Source organism: Jaculus jaculus, chromosome 11 (assembly GCF_020740685.1).
Source record: "Jaculus jaculus isolate mJacJac1 chromosome 11, mJacJac1.mat.Y.cur, whole genome shotgun sequence".
Lineage (NCBI taxonomy): Eukaryota > Metazoa > Chordata > Mammalia > Rodentia > Dipodidae > Jaculus > Jaculus jaculus.
The window spans coordinates 110,092,676-110,111,311 of record NC_059112.1 but is presented as its reverse complement, the minus strand read 5'-3'; the positions used below and the strand labels follow the sequence as shown (position 1 = coordinate 110,111,311).

Sequence of the window (18,636 nt, the reverse complement as noted above, 5' to 3'; positions counted from 1 at the left end):
ATCCTCCTACCTCTGCCTCCTGAGTGCTGGGATTAAAAGCGTGCGCCACCACGCCCGGCCTTCTTTTTTTTTTTTTTCTTTAATATGAGACAAATAGAGATGAGAAAGAGAATGGGCATACCAGGGCCTCCAGCCACTGCAAACGAACTCCAGACACATGCACCACCTTGTGCATATGGCTTACGTGGGATCTGGAGACTCGAATTTCGGTTCTTAAGCTTTGCAGGCAAGTGCCTTAACTGTTAAGCCATCTCTCCCCATCCCAACAATATTTATATCCTGTGAAAGACCTCCTCCAGGAAGGGGGTCCTGGATGCTTGCGGAAAAAACAGATCTAGGGAAGTAGGCAAGAGAGAAATCAGATGATATCCTAGCAAGTACAAACTTTCCTGCCTTTTCACCTTCAGGGGTCCAGTCTCCCTAAGTGTACCCCTTCCCGCTGTGGGAGCAGCCCTGCATCCTGGGGTCTGGAGGCGCGGCTCCGTGGGTGGGAAGAGCGAGGCCCCGCATGGCCGGGACCCCGCGGGGAAGGGAAGCTTCCTCCCTGGCCTCCTGCGGCTCGGAAATCCTCCGGCAGCCTGGGGTCCGGGCAGGCCCCTCCCCTGGCTCGCGGTTCTGGGGAAGCAGAAGCGAGCGGGTCCCAGCGCACCCCCCACCCCCGCCCCCAGGCGCGGATCTGGGAAGAGAAACTGACGCACCAAGCGGCAGGAGGAGGAGGAGCCCGCGGTCGCCCTTCCACGCGCGCGCCGGGCGAGGAGAGTCCCCGGGTCCCCGGCAGCCTGGATATCTTAAGGTTGGACCAGTTCCCCTCCGTCGGGGTGCGCGCCCCGCCCCATGCAGCCGTCCACCTCCAACCCCGGCACCGCTTGACCTGACCTCTCCACGCTTCCAGGACCCCAGCCCCATCTGGACCTTCGCCCGAACGCTGCTCTGCGCCCTGGTCCGTCCACCTCCTGCCGCGCCTTCCAAGATCCCTGATCGCTCCTGCTCATCCCCCTACCCCGCGCACGGTCCTCTACCCGTGCTGGCCCCTGATCTCCTTCCGCAGGTGGCCCGGGTCAGGACCCCTGGCAGTCCCCTGGGCTGTCCAGGCTGGAGAGAGCCATGCGGCCGCGGGAGCTCGGACTCCGGCTCCTGGCGCCGCTGCTGCTTCTGTGGCCGCCGTCCACGTGCGCCCCGAATCCCAGGGCGCAGGACGTGAGCCTGGGCGTGGTGAGCTGGGGTCCGCCGACTCCCGGGAGGCTGGCGGCGGAGGGGCGGGGGGAGGACGGACTCCTGTGTCTGGAGGAGGGAGCGGGCGGCTTCAAACGTCCCGAGTAGAGTGAGTGACCGGGCATGGGCTCTGGGGACTTGGGTTTATCGGATCCGTCTGGAGGTTTGGAGCTTGGGTTTGGAAGTCTGGCTGAGATGCGGAGTTGGGCGTGGGAAAGGCGACCCAACCGCTGGATCCACAAAAGACTGGCAAATCCAAGGCCGAAGGGTGGGGACCATGGGTGGGAGGGGCCGGCACCCCGGTTAGGGGCTCTGGATTCCTTGGAGGACGGGACTTCCAGGAAGGGGCATGCGTAGGGAGAGCCCCTTTCTTTTAGGTTCAGGGGCTCATTGATCTCTTCCAATGAATGGCCTAGGACTGGCTGACCCGCTATGGTTACCTGCCACCGCCCGATCCCGCCCAAGCTCAGCTGCAGAGCCTGGCGAAGCTGCAGAACGCAATCAAGGTCATGCAGAGATTTGCAGGGCTTCCAGAAACGGGTCAGATGGGTAGGTGGCCTCCCAACCGCTCTGCAGCTCGGCCTTTGTCCCCAACCTGGTTGGGTGTGACGAACTGTATTTAAACCACAGAGAAACCCGGGCGAGGTGGCGCACGTCTTTAATGCCGGCACTCAGGAGGCCTAGGTAGGAGGATTGAGTTGGAGGCCACCTGAGACAACATAGTGAATTCCAGGTTAGCCTGAGCTAGAGTGAAATCCTACTTCGGGGAAGAAAAAAAAAAAAAAACCCGCAGAGAGCCAGCCTGAGTCACAGGAGCTATGAGGATGCTGATGTAAGGTCCCAACCTCAACTCTGGAGGTTCTGACATTCATCTTCCAATAACCCTTACTAGGAATCTCTTACCATTACACAGCGGACACAGCAGATATGGTCTCTGCTCTCTGGGAGCTGACATTCTAAGGGAGAGTGAGACACGGATCAAGAATATAAATATGCAGAGTGAGACCCTACCTCGAAAAAACAAAAACAAAAAACAAAGCAAGAATATAAATATGAAAGATCACATAGTGATCAGTGTTCTGATTTTATTTTGTGGTTGTTGTTTTCGAGGTAGTCTAACCCAGGCTGACCTGGATTCACTATGTGGCCTCAAACTCCTGGTGATCCTCCTACCTCTGCCTCCCAAGGGCTAGGATTAAAGGGATGCACTACCATACCCGGCTCTAAATATTTATTTATTTATTTATTTATTTATTTATGGGAGTGTATGGTTGTGCCAGGGCCTTTTGCAGTTGTAAAGGGACTCCAGGCACATGCATATCTTTTTACTGGGTGCCTGGGGAATTGACTCCCAGGCTGGCAGACTTTGCAAACAAGCGCCTTTAACCAATGAGCCATCTTCCCAGTCCCTTATCAGTGTTTTCATGAAGAAAGGTTGCTAGGCAGTGAATGGTCAGTTTCTTTTTCTTTATTTTCTTATTTGTTTATTTGAGAGAGGGAAAGAGGCAGAGAGAGAGAGCCACTGCAAACGATCTCCAGATGCATGTGCCACCTTGTGCATCTGGCGTACATGGGTCCTGGGGAATCGAACCCAAGTCCTTTGTCTTTGCAGGCAAGCACCTTAACCACTAAATTATCTCTCCAGCCCTCTTTTTGTTTTTATTGTTGGTCATTGTAGCTCAGGCTGGCCTCAAACTCAAGATCCTCCTGCTTCAGCCTGAGTGCTGGGCTTGCCACTCCAAAAGATGTCCTGTGAGCTGAGACCTCAAGGGAATGCAGCCACAGGAAAATGTGGGAGAAAGTGGGAAGGATTGCTGAAAGCCCAAGTTTATGTCCTGGTGTGAAAGGCAGACAAAGAGGCTTAGGCGACAGCCAATGAGGTGATTTGAAAGGTTTTAGGGTTCTGATTCCACAGATGAGAAACTGGAGGAGGGGCTGAAAGAGGGAAGCGACTTCATCTCTCTTGCATGATTCTATTTCATCGTTTTGAGGTACTGCCTAGTCTAACCTGGAGCATATGATCCTCCTGCATCAGCCTTAGTGAATGAATAGTTGGGATCATAGGTACCAAGACATTGTTCCTGGCTTTGATTTGGGTTTATTTAAGCTTCTTGGCTGCTGATGGGAGCCGAGCACTCCAAGAACAAGAAGGAGAAGGTTGTAGCATTCAGGTGGGGAGGAGAGTGGGCAGGAGGAGGGGTGGGGATATGTAGTCAGACATTGAGTTCAGGGTAGAACTGACACTCGTCTGTGGAGCTAGGTGGGCAGGAAAGTTGGATGAATTATCAATAGCTACGGGGAAACTTTTTCTTTCTTTGTGTGTGTATGTATGAGCACATGTGTGGAGGTAAGAGGCTGACATTCTCCTACCTCTGCTTACCGAGTTCTGGGATCAAAGGCCTGCACCACCACACCTGGCTTCGCATGTATTTCCTGTTTATTCTCAGAAAAGCCTAGAACTGTGTGGCATCTCTGTGCTTTGTTACTTATGTTACCCCTAACCAGTGAAGTGTGGTTTGACCTCAATCTGAAGTTCTGACTGTGTTTCTGGGGCTGAGCTGACAAAGGGGTACAGGGAGACCTAAGGTGAGAAGGGGTGGCTGGCCACGGGGGACTGAGGATCCCCATTGCTCTAGAGGCTTTGGACTTGGTCAGCACTCCATGAGGATTTAGGAGCGATGCCTACAGTGTGGGAAGCCTTCATGGGAGGGCACAGCCTCTCATGGGGTCTAGCCTCAAGGGAAAGGGACCCGACTTTGCCTCTGGAGCAACTCTCTCCAGAAAGTTCACTTCATGCTGGTGCTCAGGGAATTGGGACACCAGACCCGCCTGAGCCTCTGAGTGTGCCCTGGAGTACTCAGTGTACACAGGGCCAGGTAGAGAGGGCACTGGCCCTGGATGACTTCCTCAGTGACTGTAGGGCCTTCTTGGGCCAATTTCTTATTTATTTATTTACTTTTTTTTTTTTTTTTTTTTGAGGTACGGTCTCACTCTAACCCAGGCTGACCTGGAATTCGCTATGTATTCTCAGGGTGGCCTCTAACTCATGTCAGTCCTCCTACCTCTCCCTCCCAAGTGCTGGGATTGAAGGCATGCTGACCTGGAGCTCACGGTGATCCTCCGGCCTCTGCTTCTGAGTGCTGGGATTAAAGGCTTGCGCCTCCACGCGCGGCTTGGGCCAATTTCTTAACCTCTTGGAGTCTCAAGTTGGAAGTTAGCTCGCAGCACGATGAGGACAGACGGTCATTTTTTTTTTTAATTTATTTTGACTTTTATTTATTTATTTGAGAGTGACAGACACAGAGAGAAAGACAGATAGAGGGAGAGAGAGAGAATGGGCGCGCCAGGGCTTCCAGCCTCTGCAAACAAACTCCAGACGCGTGCGCCCCTTGTGCATCTGGCTAACGTGGGACCTGGGGAACCGAGCCTCGAACCGGGGTCCTTAGGCTTCACAGGCAAGCGCTTAACCGCTAAGCCATCTCTCCAGCCCCCAGACGGTCTTTTTGCTGACCATATTCGCCTCCCTGTCTCCCACAGACCCACTAACAATAGCCACCATGCACAAGCCCCGCTGCTCCCTGCCGGACGTAATCGGGGCTGCCGGGCTGGTCCGGCGCCGCCGCCGCTATGCCCTGGGCGGCAGCATGTGGAAGAAACAAGCCCTGACATGGAGGTAGGTCCTGGTACCCACCCCTCACCTGGGCCTGCCTGGCTGCCGGCTCTTTCCGCGGCTACCTGGCTACCTGCGCCCCTCCTCTCTCCTCAGAGTCCAGTCCTTCCCCCAGAGCTCCCAGCTGAGTCCGCAGACCGTGAGAACCCTCATGAGCTATGCCCTGGCCACTTGGGGCCTGGAGTCCGGCCTCACGTTCCAAGAGGTGGATTCTCAACACCAGGAGCCCGACATTCTCATCCACTTTGCCCGAGCTTACCACCAGGACAGTTACCCCTTCGATGGGCCAGGAGGCACTTTGGCTCATGCATTCTTCCCTGGGGAGCACCCCATCTCTGGAGACACCCACTTCGATGATGAGGAGACCTGGACTTTCGGGTTAAAAGGTAAAACCTCTCTTCAGAGTGTTCTTCCTGATCGGTCTGTGCTGAAGAGCTAGGTTTATGTCCAATGATTGATGTCAGTCAGGGGTTTCCAAAGGAGTAGAATCGTTAGGGTCTGGATGTGTGTACAGATTTATTGAGGGGCTGAAGATTCACTTCAGTGGTGCAGGGCTTGTGTAGCATGTGTAGAGCTCTGTGATCCATTCCTAGCATCACACACACACACACACACACACACACACAAACACACACACCTTTTTATTATTTATTTGAGAGAGATAGAAAAAGTAGATGTGCCAGGGCCTCCAGCCACTGCAAGTGAACTCCATGTGCATGCCACCACCTTGTGCATCTGGCTTTATGTGGGCACTGGGGAATCAAACTCAGGTCTTTAGGCTTTGCATTCGAAGCCATCTCTCCAACCCCAAGATTTTGTTTTTGAGACAGAGTTATGTTATAGCCCAGTTTAGCTTTGAATTCACTGTGTAGCCTAGGCTGACTCAAAAGGAGATTTTACTTTAAGGACTTGGTTCATTGGGATTGTGTGGGCTGGTACACAAGGCTAATATTTGTAGTACAGGTCAGAAACGTGGGTCAGATTTATGTTGAAGTCTCAAGACAGATTTCCTTCTAGAACGCTAGATTTTTTTTTTTTTTTTTTTGAGATAGGGTCTTGCTTTAGCCCAGGCTGACCTGGAATTCACTATGTAGTTCAGGTTGGCCTTGAACTCACAGCCATCCAGCCTCCAGAGTGTGGAGGATTAAAGGCGTGCACCACCACGCCCCAGAACCCTAGATTTTTGCTCTTATGACCTGACCAGATTGGATGTGGCCCCCACATACTGTGTGGCTTGCTACACTGAGAGTCAACAGTAGTGACCTTCCCAGAAGAACCTCATGGCAACATCTGGACTGGATTTTTGACCAATCACCACTTAGCACAGCCAAACTGACACAAAATGAACCAGCACAGAGGCCTCCCAAGCTTTCAACAGAGTTTCCAAGTGCCGGCTCAGAGCTGGGCTGATGTAAAGAGCCCGATCACCTCTGCTGAGCATCTGGGGCGGAAGAGTGACATGGCATTGCTACACACAGTGACACAGCTGCCAGAAGTCACAGCACAGGAAGTTCCCAGGGGAAGCATGCCCAGTACTCTTTGTTGTTGGTGGTGGTGGTTTTTGTTTGTTTGTTTGTTTGTTTTTGTTTTTTCGAGGTAGGTTCTCACTCTGGCTCAGGCTGACCTGGAATTCACTGTGTAGGCTCAGGGTGGCCTTGAACTCACGGCAATTCTCTTACCTCTGCCTCCCGAGTGCTGGGATTAGAGGCGTGCGCCATCACGCCCGGCTGTTTGTTTGTTTTAATATTTTGTTTATTATTTGAGAAAGTGAGAACGAAGCAGGTAGAGAGAATAGGCACACCAGGGCCTCTAGCCACTGCAAACGAACTCCAGACATATGTGCCACTGGCTTTCCATGAGTACTAGGGAATTGAGCCCTGGTCCTTAGGCTTTGCAGAAAAGTGCCTTAACTTCTGAGCCATCTCTCCGGCCCCATGCCCAGTGTTCTTGGGCAAGGAGGTGGTAGCCCTATTCCCTTTATAAAAATGGGCATGTTAGTAGGCTGAGGGAATGGCCTAATGGGACTGTGCTTGCCTCACATGCTCAGGGCCATATATGTTCAGGGCCCATTGCAGCCTAAGCAAACAAACAAGCATGCCAGGCACACATTTGTAGTGTTGGAAGGCTGATAGGCAGGAAGGTGGCAAGACTGAGGTAAACCTGACCTACAAAGTAAAACCCTGTCTCTTACTGTTGTTTTTAGGTGCTAGGGAGATGGCTCAGCATTTAGAGGTGCTTGCAAAGCCTTCAGGACCAGGTTCAATCCCCCAGCCACCTATGTGAAACCAGGTGAACATTCATTTGCAGTAGCAAGAGACCATGGTGGGCGCACACACGCACTCACACGCAAATAAACAAAAAATTTTAAAAAGTTAATGTAAGGCAGAGTTTCTAACCAGGGATTACAAACTTGCTTAAGGCTTGCCTGGGCTACATAATTTCAGACCAGGTCGGGGTACAAAGCAAGGCCCTGTCTTGAAAAAATAAAATGGGCTGGAGAGATGGCTTAGCGGTTAAGCGCTTGCCTGTGAGGCCTAAGGATCCCGGTTCGAGGCTCGGTTCCCCAGGTCCCACGTTAGCCAGATGCACAAGGGGGCGCACGCGTCTGGAGTTCGTTTACAGAGGCTGGAAGCCCTGGTGTGCTTGTGCTCTCTGTCTGCCTGTTGCTCTCAAATTGAACACACACACACACACACACACACACATGCATATATACATACAGCTAGGTGGCACATGCCTTCCAGGTTGGCCTGGGCTAGAGTGAGACCCTACCTTAAAGCAAAAAGGGGGGGGGGATTGAGGATGGCTTAGTAATTAAAGGTGTTTAATTGCTTACGAAGCCTGACAGCCCTGGCTTCAGTTTCCCAGTGTACACGTAAAGCCAGATATACAAAGTGGTACATGTGTCTGGAGTTCTTGCATGGCCCTGGTACACCCATACTCTTTCTCCCCCCCCCTCTCTCTCTTCTCATAAAAAGTCCCGTGTGGTGGCTCACGCCTTTAATTCCAACGCTTAGGAGGCTGAGGCAGGAGAATTGCTGTGAGTTCTAGGCCAGCCTGTGATGCAGAATGAGTTGCAGGTTGGAGTAAGATGCTGCCTCAAAAACCTAAACAAGCAAACAATGGTTCAGGTAGCCCAGGCTGGCCTTCACCCCCTGCGCTCCCTACCCCTCCTTCACAAGAGGCATGCGCACACACTGAGTACAATTAGCGCAGGACACGGAGAAGGTCGCACTCGTCTGGAATGCTTGGTGGCAAGGACATGAGTCGGGGAGCTCACTGAGTGCTGGAGATACAAGGGGAGATGTGGCCTGAGACCTTGGAGAAGGCACTGCCGAGATCAATTTAGACAATGGACTCTCAAGGCAGGGCGTTCCAGAACTCTCCCTGGCTGCCTGGGGAGGTGGGGTGGGAAGAGGCCAGGAGGCAGGCAGCCACAGCAGGTCGGGTAAGAGGTGGTGGGCGTGGATGGTGGGGGTAGACTGGAGATGGTGTCTACGGGGACTCCTGGAGGGCTGGGCCTTGATCATTGGGTAATTTCCCCTCGTCAGGGCCAGGCCCCTGTGTTGTGTAACTTCCCCAAGTCAGGATCTGGCTAGACCCCCTGGGCAAGTAAGACATAGATGGGGGATGTCGTCCAGGTCTTAGATCAGGGTCTTGGAAAGTGGCAGGTGTGGATGGGGAGTTGGCAGCATGCGTGAGGTCCTTGCAGGCGGTGCAGGCGTCGTGGGGCTTCCTCCAGAACCTGGCCTCCTCTGTCCTGGGTCAGGTTGCCTGGAGTGCAACTCCAGATAGAAATTATTTTGTTGTTGTTTTTGTTGGTTTTTTCAAGGTAGGGCCTCACTCTAGCCCAGGATCCACCTACCTCTGCCTCCCAAGTGCTGGGATTAAAGGCATGTGCCACCAGAAATTCTTTTTTTTTTTTTGGTTTTTGTTGCTCTGGCCCAGGCTGACCTGGGATTCACTATGTACTCTCAGGGTGGCTTCAAACTCTCAGTGATCCTCCTACCTCTGACTCCCTAGTGCTGGGATTAAAGGCATGCGCCACCATGCCCGACTCCAGAAATTCTATTTTTGTTTTATTTTTGTTGTTTTGAGGTAGGGTCTCACTCTAGCCCAGGCTGACCTGGAATTCACTATGGAGTCTCAGGATGGCCTTGAACTCATGGCAATCCTCCTACCTCTGCCTCCTGAGTGCTGGGATTGAAGGCGTGCGCCACCACGCCCGGCTGTGTGCTCTTTTCTTGCTGGGGACCTGTTGAGGCCTTGCTGTGCATCACAGGCTGCTTTCGGGGCTCGGCCTATGTGCAGATTTGAGACTCAGAGTCCTCGTGGTGATGGGGCACTTGGTAAGGTCACCAGGACAGTATGGAATGTGAAGGTCAGGTAACAGAGAACCCAGCAGCTAAGAGTCTGGCATCTGAGGAGGAAGCATTCACAGAGCGGGGAGCCCCATGTGGTGACACATGCCTAAAACCCCAGCATTTGGAGGCAGAGGTGGTTGGGGGTTCCCCAAGTTTGCGGCCAGCTTGATCTACACAGCTAGTTTCAGACCAGCTGGCAAGGCTCTGTCTCAATAAACCCATAAACAGATACGGGGGTTGGGGGGTGCAGGCTGAAAGGTGATGCAGAAAAGGGAAGAGCAAGTGGTCAGCGGGGCCCTGACAAGTCTGGATTGGTTTATTCAGAAACCAGTGACCTTTCATCCCAATCTGCAGTGGAGTTAGGCGTGAGAAGAGCAGAGGAAGTGAAGGCTGTGTAGTCACCAGCCAAGGCGCTTGGCTGGGGAGGGAGCGCAGGAGGCATTGAGGCCGTGGGAACTGGGGACCAGCTCTAAAGACCATCTCCGAGGCCGGGGGAGGGGCCACACAGGAGGCAGAGGTAGGAGAATCACTGTGAGTTGGAGGCCACCCGGAGACTTCATAGTGAATTCCAGGTCAGCTTGGGCTGCAGCAAGACCCTACTTCCAAAAAACAAAAAATTGCCAGTCGTGGTGGCACACACCTTTAATCTCAGCACTAGCCTTTAATCCCAGCTCTCGGGAGGCAGAGGTAGGAGGATCACCAAGAGTTTGAGGCCACCCTGAGACTACAGAGTGAATTCCAGGTCAGCCTGGGCTAGAGCGAGTCCATACTTCGGGGGGGTGGGGAGGAGCTGGAGACATGGCTTAGTGGTTTAGACACTTGTCAGCAAAGCCAAAGGACCTTGGTTTGATATCCCAGGATCCACATAAGCCAGATGCACAAGGTGGCACATGCATCTGGAGTTCTTTTTTTTAATATTTTTTATTTGAGAGTGACAGACATAGGGAGAAAGACAGATGGAGGGAGAGAGAGAGAGAGAGAGAGAGAGGGAGGGAGGGAGGGAGAGGGAGAGAGAGAGAGAATGGGCACGCCAGGGCTTCCAGCCACTGCAAACGAACTCCAGACGCATGCGCCCCCTTGTGTGCATCTGGCTAACGTGGGTCCTGGGTAATTGAGCCTCAAACCAGGGTCCTTAGGCTTCACAGGCAAGCGCTTAACCGCTAAGCCATCTCTCTAGCCCGCATCTGGAGTTCTATCGCAATGGCTGAGACCACTTGGGAACTTCCAGTCGTGGGTGAGTTTTCCCTTGGCTGGGCTGAGGGGAGAGCTCCCCAGCCCTTACTGTCCACATGGGCTCCTTTACCACCTCCAGCTCCTCACATGGAAGGAGCTCTTTGAACGTTACTTTTCTCTTTTCCATGGTTCCCCCTCACACACACGGGATCTCTAGCCACATGGGTGCCTTTCCTTAAATAAATATAATAATTTAATAATTCTTTTCTCAGTCTTTTGAATTCAATCCTTTGATTAAAATTAGAAATGAACCTAGAGTTTGGGGTTTAAGGAGTTTCCTGGACACTGAGCACCCCATTACAGAACTCTCCAATTTATATGGAAGCAATGGCTGGAGGACCTGGAGCACTCATATTCTCCCTCTCTCTCTCAAATAAATAAATACAAATAAAATATTAAAAAATAAAACCCAGGCTGGAGAGATGGCTTAGCGGTTAAGCGCTCACCTGTGAAGCCTAAGGACCCCGTTCGAGGCTTGGTTCCCCAGGTCCCACATTAGCCAGATGCACAAGGGGGCGCATGCGTCTGGAGTTCGTTTGCAGAGGCTGGAAGCCCTGGCGCGCCCATTCTCTCTCTCTCCCTCTATCTGTCTTTCTCTCTGTGTCTGTTTCTCTCAATTAAATAAATTAAAAAAAAATGAACAAAAAATAAGAAATTAAAAAAAAAATGAAACCCTCATGGAAAGGGTAGTGAGGGTAAGGGGATTTAGAGTTTAGCCTTTTATAAAAGAATAAAAAAAGAAGCATATCAGGATAAAGTATTTTTAAAAAAATTTAGTTTATTTATTTATTTGGGAATGACAGACAGAGAGAAAGAGAGAGAGAATGGGCGCGCCAGGGCCTCCAGCCACTGCAAACAAACTCCAGGCGTGTGTGCCCCCTTGTGCATCTGGCTAACGTGGGTCCTGGGGAATTGAGCCTCAAATCAGGGTCCTTAGGCTTCACAGGCAAGTGCTTAATGACTAAGCCATCTCTCCAGCCCAGGATAAAGTATCTTGAGCATTGAGGAAACCAGTGAGCCAACAATGAGAAAGGGATGGATACAGTCCTTGCCCTGGGGTTGCTGAGTGAGGGGAGGTCTCAAAACAGGGCAGGGGCCTGAAGCTATCTGCTCAAGTGGACCAAAAATAACAAATTGCACTTGTGTGTGTGTATTATATGAGTAAGTACAGCCGTGTGCATGTGTGAGGCAGGATCTCTTTTTCATTGCTTACTGTTCCAGGCTAGCTGGTCCAGGAGCCTCTAGGAAATCTTACTGCTTCTGTCTCTCAACATGCAATAGGTATGCTTTTGGGTGTTTATTTTTTTGGGGGGGGGGTTGAGGTAGGGTCTCACTCTAGCCCAGGCTGATCTGGAATTCACTATGTAATTTCAGGGTGGGCTTAAGGCAATCCTCCTACCTCTGCCTCCCAAGTGCTGGGATTAAAGGCGTGTGCCACCACACCTGGCTTCTTCCCCCCTTTTTTATTTTATTTATTTATTTATTTGAGAGGGAGTTGGGGGAGATAGACAGGTAGAGGCAGATAGAGAATGGGTGCATCAGGGCCTCCAGCCACTGTAAAAAAAACTCCAGATGCATGCACCACCTTGTGCATCTGGCTTTTGGGGTTATTGTGGTTTCCTGGGTCCTTTGGTTTTGTAGGCAAGTACCTTAACCACTAAGCCATTTTTCTAGCATTTTTGTTTTTTGGTTTTTCGATGTAGGCTCTCATTGTACCCCAAGCTGACCTGGAATTCATTATGTAGTCTCAGACTGGCCTTGAACTCACAGCAATCCTACTTTTGCCTCTGAGTGCTAGGATTTAAGGCATGAGCCACGACACCTGCACTGGCCTCTCCTTTTTGAGACAATTTGTCATGTAGCTCAGGGCTTGCCTTGAACTTGCTTTGTAGCCAAGGATGGCCTTGAACTCCTGCCTCTACCTCTTGAGTGCTGGGATTACAGGCCTACCATGCCTGGTTTGGTTTATTCAGTGCTGGGATGGAGTCCAGAGTTTTGTACATATTGGGCAAGCGCTCTAGCAGCTGAGCAATTTCTCCAGTGCTGCCTGTCTCAATGAAACAGGAAGCACATTTGCCACTGCATGTCACCTGAAGGGGGGTGTGGCTGGGTATCATCTTTGAGGGGCTGTGGACCCGGAACTATGGCTGAGGGGAGACAGCAGAGAGGAAGGGTGACAGGGTCCCTGAACACTGTGCACCAGGATTCTTGGTAGGGCCGAGCCTGTACGTTGTGTAACTTTCCCAAGCTGCATCACATGAGAAAGCTGCAGGAAGGGGCAGGTAGCCAGGAAGCCCATGTGGCCGGAAGAGAGGTGAGACAAGGAAGGAGGAAGAAGAAAGAACGACATGGGCTGGAGAGATGGCTTAGCACTTAAGGCATTTGCCTGCAAAGCCAAAGGACCTCAGCTTGATTCTCCAGGACCCACGTAAACCAGATACACAAGGGGGCAGATGCATCTGGAATTCATTTGCAGTGGCTGGAGGCCCTTGCGCTCTCCTCTCTCTGCCTCTTCTCTCTCTAAATAAATAAAAAATTTAAAGACTAGGGGGCTGGAGAGATGGCTTAGCGGTTAAGCTGTGAAGTTTAAGGACCCCGGTTCAAGGCTTAATTCCCCAGGACCTATGTTAGCCAGATGTAAAAGGGGGCACACGCGTCTGGAGTTTGTTTGCAGAGGCTGGCGCGCCCATTCTCTCTATCTGGATCGCCCTGAGTTGGAGGCCACCCTGAGACTACAGAGTCAATTCCAGGTCAGCCCTGAGCCTACCTCAGGAAAGAAAGAAAGAAAAAAAAAAAAAAACCTTGCATGAAGTAGATCAACTTCTCCAGAAATCCATGGTTCATTGCAGGCTTGTTCCTCCTCTTGGCTCTGTTACTGCGTCTGTCTCTTTGGGGTGGGGCTTCTGCTCACTGAAGCCAGAGATCAATGAGAAGAGGCTCTCTCCTACCCTGGAGTGGGATCTCAAGGGAAGAGACTGCTGTGGTATAGAGGCTGAAAGTGAGGTCCGGCGCCAGAGTGGTGGCTGTGGTCTGAAAGTACCTACTTGGAGGCAGGGCAGGAGAGCTCTGAGTTTGTCAGGAGACAGGGGAAGAGCTATTGGCAAAGGGTCAGGACCCTGGGGAGGAAGAGGGAGAGGCTGTGGGCAGGGCAGGTGCAGGGTTGGGGCCTTGGAGATGTGAGTGGAAGTAGGAGGGGTGATCGAAAGTGAGGGGCGGCAGAAATCCCGGTGTTGGGGATGGAGGGCAGGGTGGGGGATTCTGTGAGCACAGCTGGACTGGGGATTAAAGGATCCTTCAAGAGCTGGGGCTTCCTGGAGAGAAGTGCAGGCACCCCAGTTTCCATATGAACCATCTTTCTCCAGTGCGGGTTACATCAGCGTAAGGCCTTCTGTGCTTCCTAGAATATTTAGCTCTGGACCCAAATACCAGTGCTCCTAAATGGGGACTACTCAAAAATACTTGGCAGATGGGTGAAGGAATGCACCAATAACAAGATGTGGCTCAGGAAGGGGTCAGGGAGCAAGTCTGGGGTAACACCTATAGTCCTAGCTCTCAGAAAGCTGAAGGTAGGAGGATCTCTGTGAGTTCAAAGCCAGCCTGGGGTACAGTGAAACAATACCAGGAAAAGAAAAAAAAAAAAAGGCAGGTGTGGTGGTGCACGCCTCTAATCCCAGCACTGGGGAGGTAGAGGTAGGAGGAGCCTGGATTCAGTTCCCACTTAACGCCCGATGCACAAGGTGACACGTGACTCTGGAGTTTGTTTCCAGTGGCTGGAGGCCCCGGTGCACCCATTCTTTGACGCTCAAATAAATAATAACTTAAAAAAATTTTTAAGGGGTCGAAGGGAACAGAGGAGGTGGGGTGTTATCTTGAGGGTCTCCTGGCCTCAAGCAACCGCCAGGGCCTCATTTCCAGCATATGGGAGCCTCAGCTCTGGCCCTCTGCCCTCTTTCTCCAGATGGTGAGGGAATTGACCTGTTTGCTGTGGCGGTTCATGAGTTTGGCCATGCTCTGGGCCTCGGCCACTCCTCCGCTCCCGACTCCATCATGAGGCCCTTCTACCAGGGCCCCGTGGGCAACCCTGACAAGTACCGCTTGTCCCAGGATGATCGCGACGGCTTGCAGCAGCTCTACGGTACTGGGAGGCATTGGAACACCCTGTCAGCCCCACGTGCAGCTCCGCTGTGGCCAGGGAACCCATACCAACCCGACTCTTCCCACAGGGAAAGGGCCCCGAACTCCACATGACGAGCCCACCAGGCAACCCTTGGCTCCCCCTCCCAGACCTCCAGCCCCACCCCCGGAAAGGTAGGTCAACCCGCATCACTGGCTCCGAGGCCTCCAAAAGCTAGGGAGGCTTCCCGAGTAAGGGGGTGGAGGTCCGCCCACGACCCCCATCGCTCACTCCCAGTTCCTCCCCAGCCCCTCCACACCTGTGCCAGATAGATGCGAGGGCAATTTTGACGCCATCGCCAATATCCGAGGAGAGACTTTCTTCTTCAAAGGTGAGTCACTTTGCATGGTCCCCGCACACTTGGCTTCCTGCCCACTGCAGGGGACCCACCCTGGCTACAGGGTTTCCTGGGACGTGTGGGACACAATAGATCCACCGTGTTCATCCACCAGCCTCACACTGCAGGACAGTCTCCTGCCGTGCCATTCCCATCCTCCCCGCGCCCCCACCCCCCCGCAGGTCCCTGGTTCTGGCGCCTGCAGCCCTCGGGACAGCTGGTGTCGCCCCGTCCGGCCAGGCTGCACCGGTTCTGGGAGGGTCTGCCCCCGCGCGTGCACGAGGTCCAGGCTGCCTACGCCCGGCCCCGCGATGGCCGGATCGTCCTCTTCAGCGGTGAGGAGGGGTTCCAAAAGGGGTGGTTTTGTTTGTTTGAGAGAGAGAGAGAGAAAGGGTCGCACCGGGGCCTCCGGCCGCTGCAAACGACCCAGACGCAGGCTCCACCGTGTGCATCTGGCTCTCGTGGGTCCTGGGGACTCGAACCCGGGTTCTTCGGCTTTGCGGGCCAACGCCTTAACCACCTAGTTCTTGCAGGGCTCTGGGGGCGGTCAGGGCGGGTGTGGGCGCCCTCCCCGCACCGGGCGCCCATGGCCAGCCTCCCTCCCCCAGGCCCCGAGTTCTGGGTGTTCCGGGACCGGCAGCTGGAGGGCGCAGCGCGGCCGCTGGCGGAGCTGGGGCTGCCCCCGGGCCGGGGGCTGGACGCCGTGTTCTCGTGGCCGCTCAACGGGAAGACGTACCTGATCCGGGGCGGGCAGTACTGGCGCTACGACGAGGCGGCCGCGCGCCCGGACCCCGGCTACCCGCGGGCGCTGAGCCTCTGGGAGGGGGCTCCGCCCGCCCCCGACGACGTCACCGTCAGCAACGCAGGTGGGGGGGGCGGGAGGGGGCGTGCGGGCGGGGAGAGGAGATCGGGAGGGGGCGTGCGGGAGGGGAGGGCGTGGCTAGGGCAGCCCCCTTGGACCAAGTCCCTGAGGGGTCCCTCTCCCCAACAGGTGACACCTACTTTTTCAAGGGCGCCCACTTCTGGCGCTTTCCCAAGGGTAGCGTCAAGACTGACCCAGATTCCCCCCAGCCCATGGGGCCCAAGTGGCTGGACTGCCCGGCCCCAAACTCTGACCCTCAAGTCCCCAAGACCCCTAGAGGTACCCCCAAGCCTGGAGACTGCGACTGTCAGTGCGAGCTCAATGGGTCCCCGGGGCAGCCGCGGCCGGAGACCCTCCTGCTGCCCCTCCTGCCCCTGCTGGCTGCTCTAGGCTTCGCTCTGTGCTGAGCCCGGACGTCCCTAGAGGAGCGGCTCCCTGCACTGAAGGGGTCAGAGCCTCCCATCGCTGCACGGGCACGGACTTCAGAGGTGCTGCGGCACCCCACTGTTCCCATCGAAGGATCCCAAAGGACACTGATTCCTCGTGGGGAGCCGGCGTACACTGCACACTACGGGTGCCCGTGGGCAGTGGTCAGAGTCAGCCTGCCCATCAAGGCTGCTGCCTGGGTCAGCTGGACTCCTTCCTCTCCAGCGCTGGGAAGGGCTCCGCTGTGGGGAAGCCACAAGGGAAGAGTGGAGGAAGGGCGGGCTTGAGCGAGGGAACTGGACACCCGAGTGTCCTGCACCCCTCCCTCGTGGACCACAGGCAAGGAACACATGTCCACGCACAGGCAACAGACCAAAGCAAGATTGCAACAAAACCAGTTTTGGTGAACCAGCGAGCTTATTGGGGTTACTTGCAGAGCCGCGTGAAGAGTTTTATTTATGGGAGTATGAGACGCCCCCCCCATTTGCAGCTACATTGTTGAGAACTTCATCCCAGCATGGAATGAGGACTCCCATAGCTGGAGCTCTGTGTCAGGATTCTCTGGTGGGTGCTCCACTGTGTTTATGGGTGAGGGGTCACTTACAGTGGGGTAGAGACCCCAGGGCAGCCATAACGTTGAGAATCTCTTCCTTCCCAGCTTGGACGGAGCTCTCTGTCCCTTATGTCCCACCCTCTGCCTACTTCCTCTCTCCTTGAAGCCAGGAGGCCTTGTGTGTCTCTGCATAATGGGAGACCAGGGAATCGCCCCAGACTCCTTTTATGAAGCTAGCATCACCCTAATACCAAAACCAGAGATGCAACAAGTAAAGAAACTATAGCCCTATGTCCCTAATGAACTTAGATGTGAAGATCCTGAACAAAATCCTCGCAAACTGAACTCAACAGCCCATTAAAAGCACTATCCACTTTCATCAAGTAGGCTTCATCCCAGGGATGCAGGGATGGTTTAACACAGTGATCTCAGTGTAATACTCCACATGAATAAACTGAACCATAAGAACCACATGATCATCTCAATAGATGTAGAGAAGGCCTTTGACAAAATGCAACATCACATCATGATCAAAGCACTGGAAAGAATAGGCATGGAGGGTTTATATCTCAACACAATAAAAGCTATATATACAGCCCCTAAAACCCAAATAATTCTGAATGGGGAAAAACTCCAGGAGTTCCCACTGATTGGGAACAAGATGGGTGCCCACTCACCACTGCTGGTCAACATAGTACTAGAAGTACTAGCCCAAGCAATAAACAGAAGTCAGGTTAGCCCTACTTACATGATCCTATGTATAAGTGACCTGTGAAAATCTCCACCCCAAAACTTAGAAAGGTGATAAATTCCTTCAGCAAAGTTGCAGGTTACAAAATCAATGCACAAAACTCAGTACCTTTTCTATACACAAAGGACAAACATAGAAAAAAATGTTCAACATCCCTAACCATTAAGGAAAGAAATGCAAATTAAAACAACTATGAAATTTCACCTTACTGCAGTAAGGATAGCAAACATTAAAAAATCAAATTGAGGGCTGGAGAGATGGCTTAGCGGTTAAGCGCTCGCCTATGAAGCCTATGGACCCTGGTTCGAGGCTCGGTTCCCCAGGTCCCACGTTAGCCAGATGCACAAGGGGGTGCATGCGTCTGGAGTCCTTTGCAGTGACTGGAAGCCCTGGCCCGCCATTCTCTCTCTCTCCCTCTATCTGTCTTTCTCTCTGTGTCTGTTGCTCTCAAATAAATAAATAAATAAAAATGAACCAAAAATATTAAAAAAAAAATCAAATGAAAACAAATGGTGAGGCTGTGGAGAAATTGGAACCCTCATTCACTTGGTGGGAATGTAAGCTGGTACAACCACTGTGGAAATCAATTTAGAGACTCCTGAAAAGGATGAATATAGATACCACCAGACCCGGTTATTCCCTTACTGGGCATTTACCCTAAAAACTCCGTTCAGAAATATTTGCTCAACCATGTTTATAACTACTCAATTATAATTGCTGAGAACTGTAATCAGCCCAGGTGCCTGTCATTGGATGAACAGATGGATAACCAAGATGTAGTACATCTCTACACAATGGTATTCTACTCAACAGTAAGAAAAAATGACAGGGTCTAGAGAGATGGCTTAGTGGCTAAGTGCTTGCCTGTGAAGCCTAAGGACCCATGTAAGCCAGATGCACAAGGGGGTGCATGTGTCTGGTGTCCTTCTGCAGTGGCTGGAGGCCTTGGCACACCGGTTCTCTGTCTGTCTCTTTGTTGCTCTCAAATGAATAAATAATAAAAAATATGACACATTGAAATTTGTAGAAAAATGGTCAAACTTGGAACAGACCA

The 18,636-nt window shown here is 52.8% G+C and overlaps 1 protein-coding gene across 1 annotated transcript; it reads left to right on the top strand.

Annotated features, from left to right (window-relative positions):
* The first annotated feature begins 1,104 nt into the window (after window positions 1–1,104).
* Mmp25 (matrix metallopeptidase 25) lies at window positions 1,105–16,751 on the top strand. Its single transcript, XM_012947385.2, has 10 exons — window positions 1,105–1,212; window positions 1,629–1,761; window positions 4,750–4,885; window positions 4,979–5,268; window positions 14,438–14,614; window positions 14,703–14,787; window positions 14,902–14,984; window positions 15,173–15,325; window positions 15,599–15,856; window positions 15,982–16,751. The coding sequence occupies exons 1-10, from the start codon at window positions 1,105–1,107 to the stop codon at window positions 16,257–16,259; spliced, it is 1,701 nt and encodes a 566-aa protein (XP_012802839.2). The 3' UTR covers window positions 16,260–16,751.
* Window positions 16,752–18,636: the final 1,885 nt, after the last annotated feature.

Bases quoted from the DNA above. Each gene is read 5' to 3' on its own strand.
- Mmp25 (XM_012947385.2), top strand. From the start codon at position 1,105: ATGCGGCCGCGGGAGCTCGGACTCCGGCTCCTGGCGCCGCTGCTGCTT. The intron at 5,269-14,437 runs GTAAAACCTCTC...CTCTTTCTCCAG, and splicing joins CTGGACTTTCGGGTTAAAAG to ATGGTGAGGGAATTGACCTG. The intron at 15,857-15,981 runs GTGGGGGGGGCG...TCTCCCCAACAG, and splicing joins CGTCACCGTCAGCAACGCAG to GTGACACCTACTTTTTCAAG.